This window comes from Melozone crissalis, unplaced genomic scaffold, assembly GCF_028551555.1.
Source record: "Melozone crissalis strain CALT ecotype California unplaced genomic scaffold, PUWL_Pcris_2 ptg000005l_1, whole genome shotgun sequence".
NCBI lineage: Eukaryota > Metazoa > Chordata > Aves > Passeriformes > Passerellidae > Melozone > Melozone crissalis.
In genome coordinates this window covers 37,150,375-37,170,621 of record NW_026535783.1, presented here as the reverse complement: position 1 = coordinate 37,170,621, position 20,247 = coordinate 37,150,375, and the positions used below count along the sequence as shown (strand labels likewise).

At 37.0% G+C, this 20,247-nt stretch overlaps 1 protein-coding gene across 1 annotated transcript in view; it reads right to left on the bottom strand.

The window, feature by feature from the left end:
- Nucleotides 1-5,795: 5,795 nt before the first annotated feature.
- KIF27 (kinesin family member 27) overlaps nucleotides 5,796-20,247 on the bottom strand; it is a 29,703-nt gene continuing 15,251 nt past the window's right edge. Inside the window, exons 6-18 of the mRNA XM_054285812.1 lie at nucleotides 18,781-18,969; nucleotides 18,083-18,258; nucleotides 17,585-17,718; nucleotides 16,892-17,047; nucleotides 15,673-15,878; nucleotides 14,592-14,789; nucleotides 14,129-14,242; nucleotides 12,946-13,122; nucleotides 12,011-12,223; nucleotides 10,796-11,002; nucleotides 8,216-8,414; nucleotides 7,602-7,766; nucleotides 5,796-7,015 (exon numbers count right to left, since the gene is read on the bottom strand). Of these exons, the coding sequence (XP_054141787.1) occupies nucleotides 7,621-7,766; nucleotides 8,216-8,414; nucleotides 10,796-11,002; nucleotides 12,011-12,223; nucleotides 12,946-13,122; nucleotides 14,129-14,242; nucleotides 14,592-14,789; nucleotides 15,673-15,878; nucleotides 16,892-17,047; nucleotides 17,585-17,718; nucleotides 18,083-18,258; nucleotides 18,781-18,969 (2,115 nt within the window). The 3' untranslated portion in view covers nucleotides 5,796-7,015; nucleotides 7,602-7,620. The remainder of the gene's footprint in view (nucleotides 7,016-7,601; nucleotides 7,767-8,215; nucleotides 8,415-10,795; nucleotides 11,003-12,010; nucleotides 12,224-12,945; nucleotides 13,123-14,128; nucleotides 14,243-14,591; nucleotides 14,790-15,672; nucleotides 15,879-16,891; nucleotides 17,048-17,584; nucleotides 17,719-18,082; nucleotides 18,259-18,780; nucleotides 18,970-20,247) is intronic.

The following is a 20,247-nucleotide window of genomic DNA, read 5'->3' as shown; positions in this document are numbered from 1 at the left end:
ATTGCCAAATTAGGCATTCTCCCAAAATATCCTTGCCTCTCAGGAAATTCAAGATGTCTTTTCCTGTTTTGGTGTAAAGTATGCATGTGGCTGAACTGTAGAATCAAATGTCCTTTTTTGCTTGGATGAGAACAGATGTTTCCCACAGTATTCTGAATCACAAGATGATTTCCTGGTTCCGTCTGCTCTTGGGATAACCTCTCAACACCCTTTGTGGATTGGTTCAGCTAGTACTAAAAAAAAGTGTAACACAGCATGGCAGGCTCCAAAACACTTAACATTTTTACTAAAGTAATTGAAAACCTGCTAAGAGACCTTAAAATAGGAATACCAGAGATTAGCTGAAGGGAATTCCAGGTTTTGCCTGATCTAGAGCTTTTGTTTGTTGCAGATGAAAATGATTCCAGGCATATTCAAGTATTAAGCCTTTCTTTAGTCGCACATGTTCCCTTGCCCATTGGTTGTGACGCTACAAGGCTTCTGCTGCAGCTGAACACTTGGGCAGGTGCCTGTGCCACATTGTCTTGTTGACTGGCAGAGTGAGGGACATCACGCAGTAGAATCCTGCACTGCCGTCAAGAAGGGATTTTAAGCAGAAATTAGATCAAAGAGCAAGGAGATATTCCTCATCTGAGCTGTTCACAGTTTACAGGTATAGCTCGTGCTGACTGTATCATTACATGAATAGACTTTGTACCACAGTAGCTCAGCTTCTACCTGGTTATAGCTAGCAGAAGTTTACTAGTTAGAGGAATTTGTGTTATTTACTGAAGTATACTTGTTGTAAGTGGCAAGAATAGTAAAAATGTATAGCAAATAACTTGGAAGTTATTGAAAGTTCTTAACTAAGCAAGGAGGGAACTTTAACAAAGTATGTTTTTATTTTCATGTTAATTTTGGTGCAGATAACAGGAATATGGGATCTCATTTGCCAGAACTGAAAGGGTCCAGATGGAAAATACCCTAAGCCAGAACAACATGCATATGGGTTCTCGTCAGATAGTTGAGAGCAAAGCTTATATACAGTGCATGGAAAATGAAAATGATACAGCAAAGAATTTCGAGTTCTTAATCTTCTTAGCCTGACTGATTTTTAAAAATACTTCTTTCTTTCCTCTTGCTTTTCCTTTTCTTTCCCACTTTCTTCCACCTGTATTTTTATTTCTGCTTTCTAAAAGGGAAAAATAAACACCTGTGCAACCTTTTTTCATTAGTTGCTGATATTAAAGAACAAAATTCAGTGTGTTTATTAGACCAGCTTAATTTTTATGCCACTTCATTTTGCTCACCTACGATGACTAGTGTTTACTGCAGAAGTTCAGCTAAATTCCCAACTTTGACTAGGCAGCATCAATTCAGTATTTTTTTCCTAGTTGATATAACCAATGCAAAGCCATCTAAAATGGCTACAAACTAACAAACAAAATTAAAATGGACATGCAGTGACCAAACAGTATTTTGAATCAAGTGAAAATAGTGGCTCACATCCAGTTGAATCAAATTAAGAATTTTAGCAAAAGGTTTTGAACCAGTTTGGCTGAATTCTGTTTAATGTTTTACCTGATATTAAAGACACAATCTTGACTTTAGATGAAGCCTCAGGTGGTCCAATGACAGTAAAACTTATATACAATATCTCCAAAGCTCTGCTGTAAATGATGCATAACATTCTTTGTATTTCTGAATATTCAAACCTAAACATAATACAGACACCTGTGATTTATTTTTAATGTAAAATATATAGACTTCTACTTTCATATGTCATTAAAGAGATATTCTATATATTTTTTTCCATTCCTGATTTGCCAGAACAAAGGTTAGGGCTTTTGATTTAGACTCATTTAAAGGGGTTGAATTAAAAAAGCTTCATGCTAAAGCATAACTGGCCAGACAGCAATTATCTACCCAATTATTGTCTACCCAGTTACACCTTAGGGGGCTTTATACCCAGTTATGCTTTATAGGGGCCTCACTGTGCAGATTCTCTGCCTTTAGTACAGCAAATCTCAAGCACATGCCCTTGTTTGGTCTCAGCCAGAAAGCAGCATCCTTGTCAGGTCTTCAATAATTCTAATAAATGAAATTATCTTGTCTCACTTTCAGTGGGATTTGTTTTTTTGGTGATTGCTTTTCGAGTTCTTACAAAGAATCACACATTCAGAAGTCCAGGAAAAAGAATAATCCTTTTCACTATCCCAATCCATTAGCAGGTATTTTCCCAAATTTTGCCCTAACCTGAGATATTTTTGTTAGTTTGATTCATAAAAATAATATTTAAAGTTTTGTAGTTGTCTTTAGTCATATCCATCCCAGAATTCTCTTCTCCAGTTCCTCTCTATATGTACACTGTGCTTTGGTCTTTCCAACAAGCCTCCTTGTCTCCCTAGACTCTGTTATGTGGAACTTTTTGTTTCACTGGGAAAGTTCCTATCATTTCAGAACTTTAACTGCGTATTTAAAGGTAGCACTAAATCTATGCAGTCTGAACTCAGTGTTCAGTAAATGAGAGTCTTTTGCTCTTCATCTTTATTCTGGCTTTCTCACCTCACCCTTAGTTATGAGGGTTAGATTTCTTTTTTTTTTTAGTTAAACTTTTTGAAAAAGAAAGGTTTTATTGTGTTGTGACACAATTTACAGCTTATTTCAAAGTAACTAGAACAGATACAAAATAGTGTTGAACATTTGTACAGGAAATCAAAATAATAACAAAGCTGTCTAGTGCCAGTTTACATACAGTCACATGCTAAAGTGACTCATTGTGAGAAATAATATTGAAACAACTGCTGAATTTTCCGAAGAAAGCATAAGAGGGGTATCCTTCCTGAAACAAAGTGCAACAGAAAAAAAAAAAGAAAGAAAAGCTTTGTCTTTGTGAACATTCAGTCATTACAAATGTAAAAGGAACTAGATATGAGAAAATGCTTTTTTGCCCCCCAAGAGACATAGAAAGAATTTAAGAGTAAGAACAACATAGAAGGGGAAAAAATCAGCTGATTGAAGAATTTCTGTGTAATTAAGACTAATTCTATACTAGACAGGCTAATACAGCAAGTAGGGAATTGGGAAAGGAGTTGTGTTGCATAAGAACTATATTCAGCATTATCCAAGTTAGAAACGTATGTGTTTCTTTCACACTTAAAAACTGGTTTGTATGGACTTTTTTATGATGGTATCAACAGGCACTTGTAACATTCAATTTTGGTTTCATTTAAATAGAACTCCTCTTAATTAGTAAGCATAATACAAACTAATTTTTAAGTATGTCAAACTCAATAGCACAAGAAACAACACAAGGTAGTTCTACAGTGGGGGATGACAGGGCAGGGGAGTGGGCAAAGCTTTAAATAAATGCCCTGAAAGAAAAAGAACATCAATCTAAATCTGTCAAATAGGGATAGGTGGACAAATTAAAACTTAAGGGAAGACAAATTTATAGAATAGCAGGTAATCAGTCTTATGGATTTTGACTTCTATTTTATAATATAGAATAATCAAATTACTCTCTCTAAAAATTATCTAGCAATTTAATGGTACCTTGAAATAGACTAATTAGTTTTTGTGGAAAGATAAATATCCCAGATTTCCTAATTCAAAATTTGTTACAAATACAAACATGTTGGAAAAGAAGTCACATCTCCAAGTTACAGGCACCACTGATTTGATTAAATAAAAGTCATGTTCTTGTAATCTTTGTAAGTATTTTCTGTAGTGCTGGAGATAACGAAAACATATAGCACCTCTCCAGATGAAGGGACTTTTCTTTGAATCAGACTGTAACAAGCCAGATTACTTCATTCCACCCAGCAGTGTTCTGTCTGTCAGGATATAATTACGCACACTTTATCCTGTGTGGTCACAGGGTCCACAGTTTTGAACAGTGGCATCAGTACCATCAAATACAAAGATATCGTATTTGAAAATTATTTTCAAAGAGTTGGCCAGAAAACAAAGAAACAACACACAAACAAAGGTAGGACAAACAAATTGGTGGGTCTACAATACGACTTTCAGCATTATTATGAAATCTGAATAAATATGGACTGTTAGTTACACTGTCTCATTTATTTGAAAAGTCTTATTTCACTGTTAGCATCTTCATGAAACTAGTTTTCAGAAGTCAGTAATAAGTTGTAACATCTTTACAGGTTCATGGTACTTTTATTAATAAAAGAATTTTGTCCCACTTTCATCTCCTGCTGCCCACCAAAGTGAAGCGCTCTCTTCACACATACTTTACTTGGAAAAGGCTTAGTGCTACCAGTGTGTGGGAAAAAAAGTCTTCTTTAGACTTAGAGGTATTTTGCTTTGTCTACTCTTTGGTCTCTTCTATGGTTCTTTCCCGCTAACATCTGTGTTCTCTGCATTTTTCGCAGGTAACTGACAGAGGTTTTCTTATCTAAACTTCTAATCAGCCAGCTCCTACTCATAGTTTAACATTCTGTAATGTTCAGCTTCAGCAACTATCACTAAGTAATATCCCAGGATTTAGTACCACATTGAATGCTGCAGAAACATAAAAACAATTCTGCGTTTTTATAGCTATATTGCATTGAGAGTTATCATGGGGCAAAATAAATGCTTGAGCTTTGTGTTTGTAGTATCAGAGGAATTTTTTATTACTAGGGTGGCTCTGGAGAATGGCACTTTCCTTAACACTTAACAGGTATAGAAGAGCTTTTCCAGTGGTAGTTGCACATGTTGGGATCTGCATTTTCCAGCTGAAAGTCATGTAGGTATAAACAAGACACAGACCATAAAATTTTAGAGTCACAGAATGCTTTGGGTCAGGAGGGACCTTTCAACATCTGAGTCTGCTATGTACCATCTTGGCAGTCCAATGCCAAGGGCAGGGATGTCTTTCACTAAGGTCAAGGTGCTCAAAGCCCTGTTCAACCTGACACTGAACACGTCCATGAATGGGGCATCCAATTGTTATTGTTTGTATTGTTTAATGTATTGTTATCCAAAACCTATTTCCAACCTATTTGTTATCCTAAATTCTATTCAGATTTTCTTGCATTTAAGAGCTACATATTGTTGGGAATATTTCTGTACATTAAGTTGAATACTGAAGTAGTTAAAAAATCAGTATTTTCTCAGGTTTAAGAGAAGTTCCTTCAAAGCTGCAGTATAACAAGAATACAGATCTGAGGAAAGTGAAGGGAGACTTGCACATCCCAGCGATGATCATCAATCTCCGATTTATTGATCCAGCTTACATACTTTTATAGTAGTGTTAATTAAGCTCATACATATTGCAAAAGCCGAGCTCATTGTTGAGGCTAATACTTGTTTTCCTCATCCCACTGTTGACTGTTATTAACCAGCCTCAAGGACTCCATGTTTTTCACCGTGTTTTTCTCATCATTTAACCAAGGACACAGTGTTATTTCTTTTCTCGTAAGGAAAAAGGTGCTGAGAACTTACTACTTACAGCTGCTTTTTACTGCTTAGCCAGCTGTATATGATCATGGGCTTTTTCTATAAGCCATATCTGAACAAAACTCTCCAACACAGATCTGTACTTTGCTGTATTTTTTCCTATTACATATAACTGAAATTGGAAATCTGATTCACCACCCAGAAGAAAAGATTTGCTTGTTAATAATTGCACAGTACTACTATTCACCACAGTGAATAGCCACCTTTGCCACTACAATGGCTAAGGAAAATTGCCTTCCCTCCCTGTTTTCAGTCTGTGTTACCATTGTCTAGATAGTATCTAAAGCAAAACCCAAAAAATTTCCACGAGGAATTGGCACTGAAACAAAATCTAGTAAAGCAGTATAGAATTATTTTAAATTATTTTATTACTATTTATATTCATTGCTTAAAGTATATTGAGCAGACTGACAGAGTGGGAATTTTCTGATACTTCAAAAAGTACTTTTACTTGTAGTTAGTAAAGACATGAACTTCGTTAACAGCTATTTTTACTTGAATTCATCAGAAGTAACTTCTGCTTCCTCTTGACTGGATAACAACACCAATACTGTTATCTAAAATGAAATTATCAGCAGATAAATAACTAAAAGTTACAACTTCTCTGAGTGCCTGTCATAGGTAGGCAACGTGGTTTTACTGCATGAACATGGTAGAAAGTTATCAGCACCTCACATTTTGCCCTTGCTATTAAAAAAGTTCACCATCTACAAGAACATAGGAGGTACTTGCCATTAATCTCATCTGAAAAGGTGCTGCTAATACAAGGCTCACCATTCTAACTTGTCATGTATCCTAGTAGGCAGTCTAAAAACAACTGAACAATGACAAATATGAAATTATTCATATATTGAAAAACAGTCAGCAACTATACTAGTACAACACAAAAAAGACATTCAAAAGATTTGACTGCAATATACAAACGGATTTTATTATTTCTAAAGCCCAGTAACAAATTATGGTTTTATTGCATTGTAGAGCAACATGTTTCATAATGTATTAAAAAGAAAAATAACTAGATGTGGAGTACCTCTTATAAAACTTGCAAATATATGCATTGGAAAAAAGTTGGAAGTTTACAGGGACCTTCTCTCTTCTTCCCACTGCTACAATTTGCCCAGGAGAAGTGTTTGCCCACATAGATACATATCCTAAACTACATGCTTCTGTGTATACTAGACACAGAATAGTCTTTCCCATCCTCTTTTATTATCCAGTCTCTGGAATCTTCATGTTCACAGTTTGGTGGTGTACTTTATAGTAATGAATGTGCAGGCTCATTATCTTGCCTAGAGGGAAAGGGCCGAGCCCTAATTCACTCTGGGAGTAGAGGTGTGAGATCAGCATCTCTCTGTAGGAAGGCATGGCACTGAGTGGAAAGAAACAGAAGCATCCATTGGGAGGAAGAACCAGTCTTGCTGAGCCTTAAAAAGAAACACCAACAGGCCAAGAAGGCTATATTGGGTATGTGAGGTACTGTGGTGGCATTGAGAGGTATGAGACAACAGAAACAGTGATGAAACTGAACCTTCTTTTCTCCTCCACATGAATAGCTTTGTTGCACATCTGGATTCTGGCAAGAAGGACATGAAACGATTAAAAACTTATACTAACAGTTGGTTGTTGTTGTTTTTTTGTTGAGTTGGTTAGGTTTTTTTATGTCAAAGCACAGAGTCGTAAGAGAGATCACTTCTTTTTCCCCTTCAAATGTGTAAATGCTCTTTCAGCTTTAGTATGTAAGTAGCTAAAATAAGTAACTGGAAGTGTGGCACTTTTCATTCACAACCTCCCAGAAACTTTTAAGAAATCAAATGCATGGCATATAGCAAAGTGGTTAGCGACAATAGATTTCAGAGGCTTTCAGAGAACAAAATTCCTTTGCCTTAACCATAACAGTATGACATTGTAGATGCTGAAGTTGTTAGAATCTGGAGAAAGCAGAACAAGAATTTAAACCATTGGCACACCACTGCTACAGCTACAGCTATAAACAAATGTCTCTCACTTGAAACAGCAGTAGAGGTAGAATATATTCCTGAAGAACAGTCAATACAGTAAAAATATGATGTTTTACAGCTATCTGACATAGTTCTGTGTGTTCACCACTCTTCAAACAGTCTACTGACAATTGCATAAACATTATCAGATAATATGCTTACATTTACTGGATGACAATAATTATTCAGTTGACTCTCCAAGAAGGCCCTTCAATTTCTTCTTCAGCTCTCTGCTGGTTTTCTTATAGAAAAATAAATCTTTTTCCAGTTGCTGGATTTTTACTTCATACTCTTTCAGGGTTTCTGCAATACCTTCACTATTTTGTTCTAGGAGAAATAAAATCAGTTTAAGAACCAAGTCTCTGTGTCAAAAATCAAGATGCCCAACTAGGCAGAGTATCTTGATGGCATTTTGCTTGCAATGTGCATGTTTTAACTCATATGAAATAAGATGAAAAAGGCTGTGCCAATCCCACCTTTTAGTTGTAATAGTATTTAGAAGATCAAGATCAACAGAAGCAGTATCTTATGACTTTTCAATATCAGCAAATTCAATATGAAAATACAACAATTCTGATACTGCTTAAAAAAAATAATCTGTTTTGCATTCGTATGGACATCATGTGTCTATCCTTGACACCTTACATAGCAATAGAATTAGTGACAGCCAAAATATATCTCTGAACCTTATTTGTTTTTTCAGCTGGAATACAATACTTCTCTGTTAATGACCAAAGAAAATACTTGGTGTATAATCCCCACCCCAAAAAAAATACCTTTGAAATTATTCAGTATAAACTGTATTTTTTTCTCATGTTCTTGGCGCTGGTGAGTCAGCTGCCTGTCACACTGCAACTTGATGTGTTCAAGTGCAGATTCTAATTCACGCATCATGTTTTTCTGGTGTATGGACTTCATTTCCTGTTCTTCAATCTGCACTTGTAATTTTCGTTCAGACTCACGCAGGCCAACAATCTTAGAAAGAAACATACTTATTTTGATTTATCAAGAGGTTTTAAGAAAATCTTTTACCCTTCAGCCTAATAGATTAAAACATACAAAAGCTCTGGATCTCTACAAGTAATTAAGCTGGAAATACTGGAAATAGACTTGCCACTGCTACAGGTTGACTCTTCAGAACTAAAATGCATACATTTTGATCACATGGACTAGTGGAGTTTTTTAATATCCTATGCAAAATTTAAACTGAAAGAATATTGCTTTCCAGACTTCCAACTTGCATCCCACAGACAACTTTTTTACAAAATTACCAAAGGTTCACCCAAGGTCACAAAGACACCATATCATAATGCATTTAATATTTATGCTTCCAGATGTCAGTATGATTCCTAAGCACGTAGCTGCACATACTGCAAAGTATCAGTTTACACTGGTGTTGTGGTTTGATATGCCTAAAAGCTGGGCACTCACAAAAAACTGTTCACTCATTTCCCCTGCTACAGTTTAGCAGAGGAGGAGGAAAGAAAAACTAAAGGGCTTATGAGTTGAGATAAGGACCAGGAGAAAACACTTGAAGGGCAAAACAGGCTCAAATTTCAATGGTATAATGAAAAATGTATTAACAGAATTAAAAGAGGATAATGAGAACTAAAAAGTTTTAGTACACTGTTTTTCTCCCCCTCCAGCCCCTCCTTTCTTCCCACTGACAGCACAGAGAGACAGGGTGTGAGAGTTCTGCTCAGTTTTTTCACTTGAAATCTTTTTTCAGTTCACTTAGGGAGAAGATTTTCTTTTACTATGCTGTAGGGTCCTTCCCACGGGAAACAATTCTCTGTGAACTTTTCTAGTGTGGTTCTAATTTTCACGAGTAGCAGTCCCACTTGACCTGCTGTAACATGAGTCCCTTCCATGGTTAATGCAGCCTTCCCAAAACTGCATGGTGTGGGTCATTTTAGTTCATGGTATAGTCTTTTAAGGATAAACTCTTCTAGCTTGAAAGCAAGGGCTCTCTTTCTCTATCCTCTCTCTCTGTTTAAGTTTCCAACTAAATTACAGCTTTTCAGCATCTACTTACTCCAGCATGAGCACCTTTTCTCATGGGCTGTGAGTGGATGTCTGCATCCCCCTATGCACTTCATGGAATACTGGGAAATTTTGTTGTATTATAGACCTTCACCACAGCTTGTAGAAAAATCTCAGCTCTGATGTTTGGAGCACCTCCTCTTCCTGGAGGAGGTTTTCCACTGACCTTAGCATCACCATGTTGTTCTCCTCATGTGTCTTCACCTCTTTTATCTGACTCGGAAGAAAATTGTTGTCTGCAGGTTTGTTTGGTCTCAAGTTCTACCCATTGAAAAGTTCTTATGGGATTTTGCAGTGCTAAAAGGCTGATCTCATCTTGGCTCAGTATTGGGGAAGTGCTCGCCATGCCCCTCACTGTTGGGCAATGCTAGCCACTGTGGGGCTGGCACCATTCAGCTCCTCTCTTGATGTGGGGTGCCAGCAAGGAGACGCCACTACCGCTGTCCCTGCCCTTCTGCCCGCAGCACAGCTGGCTAAAAGCGGCCAGGCAGGCACAGTTCCCTGTGGACTGTGCCAAGATAGCTGTGGCTGTGTGGGAAAGAGAAGCTGCTGCCACCCCTGCCTTTCTGTCGGTGGCACAGCAGGGTAGAAGTGGCCAGGCAGGCACAGTTCACCGCTGGCCATGCTGAGGTGGCAGCAGCCACACGGCCCCAGCAGCCACATGGCCACCCTGGCGCCCCCCCAGCCCTCAGAAAAGAAGAACTGCGTGCATTTTTTTTTCCTTCTTAAATATGTCATCACAGAGGCATCACCAACTTCTCTAATTGGGCCAGCAACATGTCCATTGTCAGAGCCTTCAGAGACCGGTTCTGCTGAACATAGCAGAAGCTTTGAGCAGCTTTCCCTCCCAGAAGCTGCTTCTGTGGCTTCCTCTGCCCCCTCTAAAAGCCAGGCTGTGTTAACCCAACACAACCAGACTTAGGAAAAACACAATAAGAATAGCAGCCTGAGCTTTATGAAGCTTTCTGAAATTCTGCATTCAGGAAGAATTTGAATACAAGACCATTATTTAAACACGTTGTTTCTCCTTAAGTTAGCAACACAGAGCACTGGAAAAAGGCAAGGTAATTTCCAGATTTGTAGCACGTTTCTAGCTAATCTATTAAAACAAGATGTACAAAGTTAACCCACAAGTACCCTATTTAAGCTAACATAAAAATTAAAAACAATTTAATCGCAGATCTATGTAACCTGAAAATATATTAACCAAAAGCTTAAGCTTCTTAAATTTATTTTTATTTCCTGCCACCATCTCAATATCTAGAATAGTAATAGAAAGTGGGATAAAATAGTATTCATTAGCCAAAACAAACCTTGTTGAAATAACTGATGATGATAGCTCTGAGTTCAGCAGCAGACAGGGAAACTAGTTTCCCTATTACATTATGCTTGCTCTGTGAAAGATTCTGAGAAGATGACCAAAGTAAGTGCTGGCGATTATGAATACTTTCATTCTTGTAATCAATTGCAGCTACAAGGGCTTCGATTCCTTCTTCTAGCTGGAAAAGAATATGTTCTTCCTACAGAGGAACACATGAGTGAGATCTTTACTAAAAGAAAGCTCAGAATTAATCTTTCAAGACATCTTTAACTTCATTCTCAAGAGCAAACCTAAACTTTATGGTAAGATGAACTAGTTGTAGCGCAGACAGTGGAGGGGAAAACAAGATGTAGAGTGCAAATCTAGAACTTTTGTCTTTTCCTGTCACAACACAGAGGTTGATCAATTGGCTCATCACAAAACTAGAAGTCACGTTTCTCTTTTTATCCTTCCCTCATCCTCACCACAGTTTGACTTCTGCTATTTTATTTTTTTTATGTACTAATTTTCTGTTAGATTAATGAATTAATCAGTCAATCAGTAAAGAGTTTGGTGACCATGATTTGTGTATGGAAGTGGCAGAAACGCCTGGCCTGAAGCACAGTAGACTTTGATGAGTGAGTCAAGTAGAGGTCCTTCCAGAGCAGTATCACTCAGCCATAGTCTCATATGGCTTCTCAAGACCTAAAAGTAATCAGTTCATTTTATATGAATTCATTTTATGTTCAAAATAATGATACTGATCAACTCCAAGTAATGGGCCATCCAGGTAATATGACTTATTTTCACTGTAGGACTATGTAGTCCTTCAGGTAAAGTTTGCTTCTTTTACAAGATTCTATGAAAAAAATCAAGGGGCATGACTATGTGAATACCTCACTTGTTCTGTATCCTAACATTAAAATACCTCCCTGTGATAAACTGATTAACTTCTGTTTCCCTTACTTCTCATTATATGACTCTTAGACCAATAGAGTTTGGCAAGACACAATCTGACTTACGTTCCTCTGATCTTAAACTTCATTCACCAGTACATAATTGGTGCTATCATAGCACCTCTACTAAAATTGCTATTTACAAAAGTATCTAACTTCTGCTCCTTATTTCTAGCTTACCTGATATTTGGAGACATTTTAGGTTCTGACTGGAATTCTTTATTACCAAACAATACCTAAAACCTGTATTTATCTCAGAGGTGCTTACTTACTTCAGTTGACAACACTTTACCATCTTTCAGTTTCTCATCCATACTATTTCTCCTTCTGAGCAGCTGATCCCTTTCCATTTGGAGAGCCTGAATTTTTTCCAAAATGTCTGACTTGTCAGTGGTGCTGCCCTGAAGCTGCATACTTTTATCACACAGCTCCTGATCCAGAATACTTAAGCGGGTAGACAATTTCATACTATCTTTGTTCAAAGCCTAAAAAAACCCACAACAACCACAGATATAAAAATGAGATATTCCTTTCCAGTAAGAAAAAAGTAAGTGACACTGTCACATTCTGACTCGAAAAAATTGCTTGTTTGTTGTAATGGGACCTCATTTACTTTGAGTGGACAGATATCATTAAAAAAAAAAGTTCAACATGTAGTTTTCTACATAATAAAAATAAAAGGCACTAGTCTTTATATGTGACAATGATACTTTGCATTCACTCTTTCTGCTGAAAAGTAAATATTGCAAGACATTTTCCTGCTGTTTTCTCTAGAAAGCAGAAAGATTTGGTCATATTCATAAATAATAGATTAAAAAATCCTATAATATAATTGAATATATTCAATATTAAATTATATTAATAATATTAAATATATTAATATTATTAATGTTAATAATATTAAAAATAATATTAAATTATATTAATTATATTAAATATATTATGTTATCTTCAATAACAATTCCACAGTTCAGAATTGTTTGGTTTTGGGGTTTGTTTCGTTGTTGCAATTTTGGGGGGAAAAAGTTAATTAAAATGATTGTCTGTGTTAATTACAATTTAAATGTCAATTGGTCAAGCTACATAATACCTGCATCACAGTAGTATAGACACAGGAGGTCCCTTGAGCCCCCTCTGCTATCTTATCTGCCCTCCCCCACCATCAGTCTTTGAGTTAGCCTTATAACTGTGGTGAGTTTTGAATCACCTGGCTAGATCTCAGTTTCTTGATTTCCAGGTAGCTTTTCTCTTGCATATATGCTTCTTTTTTTGCTACAATGGCTTCTCTTTTCTTTAAATCTTCTTCTAGTTCTGCTAACTGTTGGTGCTGTTGAAGAATTCTTTCCATTTCTTCATCCAGCCACTTCTTCTGCTCTTCTAATTTCTAAAGTTTCAAGAGAGATCCAGAGAGTATTAACCAGGATATTTTGACTCAGAATGTTATGTTTATGCTGTATCTTTCTTCAGAATTACTGATAAAACTGTAGAAGACGTTAACATTTCTAATGTCAGTATTCATTCTGCCACAGAATCCTTACTCAGAATAATACAGAAACTGGACTGATTTAAAAGAGGCCTCAGCAATATTATGTTGCTACATCTCATATAAACAAGCTTGTATCAGATGCTGTATCTTTTCTAAATAATATCTTTTCTAAACTATTTACATAAATAGATGTCATCTACCCAAGCACAGCAACTAGGTTTAGATGGTACCATGAAAATTCAGCTAGCCCATCCTCATTGCATTTTAATGGCCCAAAACCAGCTTTTTGTTGACCTGCAAGCACGGTCCATTATAAATTTATTCTGAAGCCAGAGTTTATCAGAGGATATATTCCTGTTAAGGCATAAAAAGTTTCTTTTATTTAACTTTTAAAATTTCTTTTCACCTTTAAAGACTTAGGGTAATTCATATTTCAGTGTCCACATCTGAAATAATGTAGGTGGCACTGCTACATAGGATACATACTTTTCTAACCCTGTTATCAACAATCAAAACCAGAAACCACTGTAATTTATGTCTGAGTAGAAACCAAACAAAACACCCGAACAATGCGCAGAACAATTAAAACCCAACACATCAAGGTCACCCTCAAACCTGCTGGATAACCAAATCTCCTGAATTCACAGGTTTCTGAATCAGCATTTTTGACAAATTATAGGGGAAAAAAAAGAGAAGACACTAAAGGCTCTCCTTTCTTTCATTCAAAAAGAGTACAGTACAAGAGCCACTAGGCTCTACTCCCAATTTTTGCTAGAGAGAAAAAAAAAAGACAAAACTATGATGGAATACTCTTCATACAAATGGTTTACAAAAATAGATGACTAGAGATGAAGAAAGATTTTTGTATTTCAGGGGTCACACATATTTGGAATAGATTAACTACCTGTAGTTTCTGTGGAGCTCCCACTGAGTTTTTTTTCTTCTTTTTAAAAGCAGCAATTTCTTTATCCTTAATTTTGAGGATCTTCTGTTGTTGCTCCATCTTAAGCTGAAGTTCCTTTGAACAAACAAAAAGCACCATTCTTCCTACATCAGTCAGTCAAATACATTTCATGTGACAGTCCCCCCAAGATATAATCTGAAATACTGACTCTAAATTTATTTATAAAATTGCAATTCAGAACTAGACACCAGGTAATAAAATGAGGAAAAAAAAACTGAAAGAGAAAGGCAAAACAGAGATTAATGTGAATTGTTTGTAGACAATTTCTTTGGTGCATTTATCAAGAAATTCATTAAGGCATTATTGAAAATAAGGGAAAGCCTGGTAGTCTAGTTTATTGGGGAAGCAGGGGCAAAAATTATTCATCCTAATCTTTGTCGTAGGGAAACAGGAAGAATCCTACTTTAATTTGTTGCTGGTCCTGCTGAAGCTCTGCTTCCAGTTGCTTCTTCTTTTCACTCTCCTCACACAGTCTCTTTTGCATCTGGGATTGCTGATGCTTCATCTGAGCCACTTTCTGCTCAAGGTCTCTTGCTTCTCTCTCACTTTGGTTAGATAATGAAGCCAAATTCTTGGTATCTTGCTGCTTCTTCTGTAAGGTCTGAATGTTCATGTCAAAATTTCAGCTTAAGAGCAGGAAAACTTGTAACTAAAATATGACTCAGCTTCATTCTTTATTTCACTGAATTCTTAGGGTAACCAAGATTTAGTAACTTCTGCCCAAACAATCACTTGTTATTACTGTAGTTTTGAGCTATCTGGTGGAGTTGGCACAGGCTGAATTAAACATGAAAAGGTACAGTTTATGCTTGGTAATACAGTAAAAGTACTAAAATCTAGCAGACACCACAGTTCTGGAAAATTTGCAGAGACACAATGGTGTCAGAATGCTGGTGCCAGAATGGTGGTGCCAGAATGCTGGTCCTGAGCTCAAGTCAACAAGCAAACTCCCTCTTTTTGTATGGAATTTTCTGACCTGTCATTCTAGGATTGAGAGGCACAGAGCACCTGAGCTGATCCTATATAGAATACTAACTTAGATATAACAGAACTTAAAAACAGAAGGTCAGTGTCAAACAAATATGCCTGCGTGGGCCTGATCTTGCAAGGCATCACAGGGATTTGCTCAGACCTACAATTTATATAGTATTTCCATAAAACATTGATTTTATTTAAGGCAAGTAATAGATTTGTAATACCCTCTCTTGGATAAATTCCTCTATTGGACTATATACAATGATGTATGGAAATCTCATATCTCTCAATACTTTCTTAGCATCTTACATACCAAGAAGGTATTTCATGTTTCTAACCAAGTAGATGTTAACCAGCATTTTGAGTGTAATAGCATTAAGTTTCTCACTAGCTACTTCAATCTGCCCAGCTTCCAGCATGTAAAACAGGTAAAAATTTTACAAACAGAGTGTTAAGGTTCACACAGTGAGACAGAGATTTGCAAATCATAATAATCAGATCAGAAATACCTGCACTTTCAACTTAGCTGCCTCCATCTTCTTCTGGCACTCTTTCAGTAACATGACTTTCTCAGGAATATCTCTCAGCTCTTTACTGTCCAGCTCCTGAAGCTGCTTTTGTGCTTCAGCCTGTTCTCTTTTGGCCTGCTCAATTTCTTGCTCTAGTATACTTATCTTCAAAGAATACTGCCTGCTTACAGACTGAGCATCCTTACCTTAAAGACAGCATATACAAATAGTTTAAAACCAACATGATAATCAGTTGAAATGTAATACTTCTGGAGTGGAAATATTACTTACTTTGTTCTGGCTAAGTCAGTAATTTCTGATACATTTTCCAACACTAAAGGAACCTGCAGTCCCTTTCTAACTCTGAAATGGAGTTAAAGAGAGTCCTAAATCTGAACATTTCATGAGTCACCTCATGCCACCAAATAAAGTGCCATCTGAGTGCCAGAGTTAAATTCTTATGCCTACTGTAGATTTTGGGAAAATGGCTATCCTGTATTTCATAATTTTGTTTGGATTTTTTTCCCCCAGAAGAATATGCCATAATTTTTTTACTCAACTGTCAGCTTAATAATTAGCATATGATCTTGGATTGTGTTTCTACTCTGTGACTTGTCCCATTCAGGCAATCTGGGATGGCACAGAACCTTTCTCAGACCACCTCAAGAGAAGGTAAACAAAAGAGAAGATTGTGATTGAAGGGGCTGAGGAAAGGGATTGTGATTGAAGGGGTTTCCTGTCATCACAAGGCCACTTTCTCTATCAGGACAGATGTGTAAGGGATGTATGCTACCAGGGACACTGATTTTTTTCCTTTTCCACTTCTGACTCCCATTTCTCTACTGTTACAGAACATAGAAGATACAATGATGTATCTTTTCTCCAATCCCAGATACTATGTCACAAATACGCATCTACAAAGAGATAGCACTGACCATACATTAAAAATTACACTACTGTTGGATAAAAGTGATAATCAACAAAGCACAAAAAATATTTAACAATCAATCTTCATAGTAGAGTAGGCTGTAATCAAAATTTTCAGTGATTACAGCAAGTAATTAGCAAAATCTATGGATTTTTAGGTTGTTAAAAGTATTTTTAAGATAATTATATAAAAACTAAGACATACAGGACTTTAGGTTTTCAGTGTCTCTTCCTTTGTTTCAGAACATCATAATTCCCTACAGTATCCAGTATTCCTACAGTAGACAGTTACCTGTTCTTACTAACTCCTTAATAAGTTCCTCTTTCCTTTTGATATTAAGTGCAAGTTCTCTTATTTTTTGCTCAGCCTTAGCAAGTCTCAACTCTGAATTCTTTAACTTCTGCATGTTAAAAACATGGATTTTCTGGAGGCTGTCAATCTCTTCACCTTGAAAAAAACAAAGCAAAATAGAGTTATAAAATCTGGAATAGATGCTGTATTCAAAAGGTAGTGCTGTGCAATATCGACTGTGTGCAGTTCTTCCATATGAAGTACAAGAATCAAAAGGAGAGAAGAGAGCAGGGTATTCTACCCTGCCATGTGTGTAAACAGGAAAAAAAAAGGATGCTATGCACTTGTATTTCAAGGCCCTAAGTCTGGAAAATATTCCAGAAACCACTTCAGTATTTTTGGTGAGATAATCGCATCCATTTCTTTCATTGAAGCAGTCCTAAAGATTTATATGTGACTAGTTTTTTGATAAGTGAACTCCTTTCTGGCTAGTGGGTATTATTTAGAGGTTACTAACATCAGTTTCAGAATGGGAAAGAAAAACAGAAATTGGAAAACCTACTTTGAATTATAACCAAAAAATATTTGTAGGAATTGCAGATATTTTTCTGGGAAAACTAATTACATGTGCTAAAGCCATTATTGCATATTCTGATACTGTACTAAGATTTGCTCTAATGACTCCCATCATACCTGTAGTTGTGTCAGTTTGTAGCGCAGATTTATTGGACACACCAGACTTGTCTACTGGAGATTTCATGTCACTTACATCAGGAAGGAAGCACAGAGAAGTACGATTTTGTGTCCATGTTTGGTTTATGGAACACCTATCACAGAACAATAAACATGCTACTCTGCAAATGCACAGCGATTTTTTTCTTTAAGCATCATGCAAAGTAGATGATCTTAACAGAGAAGAAGCTCAGACTTACAAAAGCATTCTTACCTTCTTCCTCATCCACACCAGTCCCACACACACCATCACCCAATCTCCCGGTCTTCAAGGTAGATTCTGACGCACAAGCAAGGATTATGCAATCTTTGCTAAACCTACATATATTAAACTTATTTTGCAGTATGCCCAAATGGTCCCACAGGTTCACTGTAAGTATTATGGAAGGATTAGGCACTACTACTACCTTTGCTATACATTTTTCTGTAACAAAAGTTAAAGAACAACAAAAAAATTACTTATATGAGGTTTTCTCTTCACTGCCTGTATTGTCTTCCTCTTCATCACTCTGATCAGAGAGGTGGCAGTGAAGGACTTTATCTTGATCTTCTAACTTGGTCAGTATAATCTGCCTGCGAATATGGAATTCTGCCATTATCTGGGCCAGAGACAAGATGGGGGGGCTGGTATACCCCTGTCAAAAAGCACACAAAAATAGTGATGGGTAAAAACACTTGCAATAGTTCAGCAATTCATTACTCATATTTTAAAAAATGTTTCACCACCTGAGCTTGTAAGCAATTACACAGGTTTTCTATAATAACTCTGAGTATCTTTGTAACAAAACATTTTGCAAGAGCCTAGAGGAGTCGTTTCAAATGTGAAAGAGGTCACTGGTAGCAATTCATTATCCCATGTACTGAATGTATTGGTAAGAATAAAATTCATTTTTTATAATGTTTCATACTCAAACCCTCAAAACCCCTAGAAAACCAGCTGGGGGGTGAAAACATGACAGCCATAGCACTTGTAGGTGGAAACTTTAAGCCTAAACATTTTGGATAATTGTGGCATAAACAAATGTTACAAAACTAGTTTTTCAGTGGGAAGTTAAACATCAGTATCTGAGGAAGACATCGTATATTATCATGTTGTGTCTAATGATTGGCCAATAATCATTACAAAGTAAAAGGGGGAAAATCTGGGTAGACCTTACCTTTTGGATCTCTGTCTCTGAAGGCAGGTTTTTTGTTACTGGGACACCATAGCCCCTCCTAGCAAATGCCATGACAGCTGGCCCATCTTCATAAGCACTTGGGGAATCTAAAGCTTTCACATCTGTGAACTTCTCTAATTTCAATTTTAGCTGATCAATGACTATGTGCTGTTCCACCATTTTCTCAATCTCATGAGGAAAAAAAATAAAGCAAAAGCAAAACTGAGCACTGTACCGTATTCTCAACTTCCTCACAAAAGTCATGAATCTTGTAAACCACCCACTGACCCTAAATTATTGTGCAAGGCACCGGCAAATTGTGCAGCAAACTGGGAATTCTATGACATATCATCAGTCTCAGAATCCCCTCCCACTCCCCAATCCAATAAAGTTTAGACACATTTTTGTTCAGAAAGACCTACCTGAGTATCCTGGGTTGCAGAGAGAGTGCTAGTGTGGGGTGTAACAAAATTGAGTATTCTATGCCATTTCTGACAAACTGTTAATGATGGGTTTGTAGTAGATGCCCAGTAAATGCCCAGCAGTTGCCCAGCTGACACCTCAGGCTACAAGCTGGGTGTTAAATGAAATAAGGGAGAAGAGCCAAACCCTCTGAGGAGGGGAAGTGCTGCTTTTTCTTCACAAATGACTCTGCAGTGCTAACTCCTTCTGGGGAAACACCAGCACAGTCCCACCGATTACCCCCCCCATCCTGAGGAGGTCACCTCTGCCAATGGCCCATAATGGCCCAACAGCACCACCATAATGGACAGCTGTAACAACTTAGACCACCAAGGATTCCCAAAAATATCCTATGACTTTCAGGATTACATCATTCCCAACTGTCCATCCTGGGAGAGGTGCTGAATACTCTCCCTTGAACCTGACCATACATAACTGGGAACTTGGAACCCACATAACACCTGGACAGATCCAGACAAGGCCGAGAACTTCCACAGGACCACCACTTTTGATTGCAACCATCACTTCAACAGGACTGCAATCACCACTTGATAGGACTGCGACCACCACCTTGGCCAACCGGATGGCAGGTTGTAATCTGACTTTGTGGGTCTCAGGCAGTTTTAATGTGTATCATTACATTTATATTAACCTTTCTATTAAATTGTGACTCTGACCTGAAATCTCTCTCTCTCAGCACACCTGGTTTAGCTACTTAGCCTATCCAGGCATCTAGTGAGAAATGACTGACATAATTAGGAGCTCATGCTTGCTTTATATGGAGAAATAAAATGAGAATTAAACAAATATTTTCAAATTAAACTTATGGTCTGAGTCTTATTAATTAAACATGTATATGGGCTTCCTTTTCCACTTTGTACAATTCCACTTTAAAGATTACTTGTATTAATAAACTAAACATGTACATGATCCAAGGTTCACTTCCTACTTTTTCTTCCACCCAGCCTCAGGTGTGTTGATAATGCTAGTTTGGAGACCTTAACT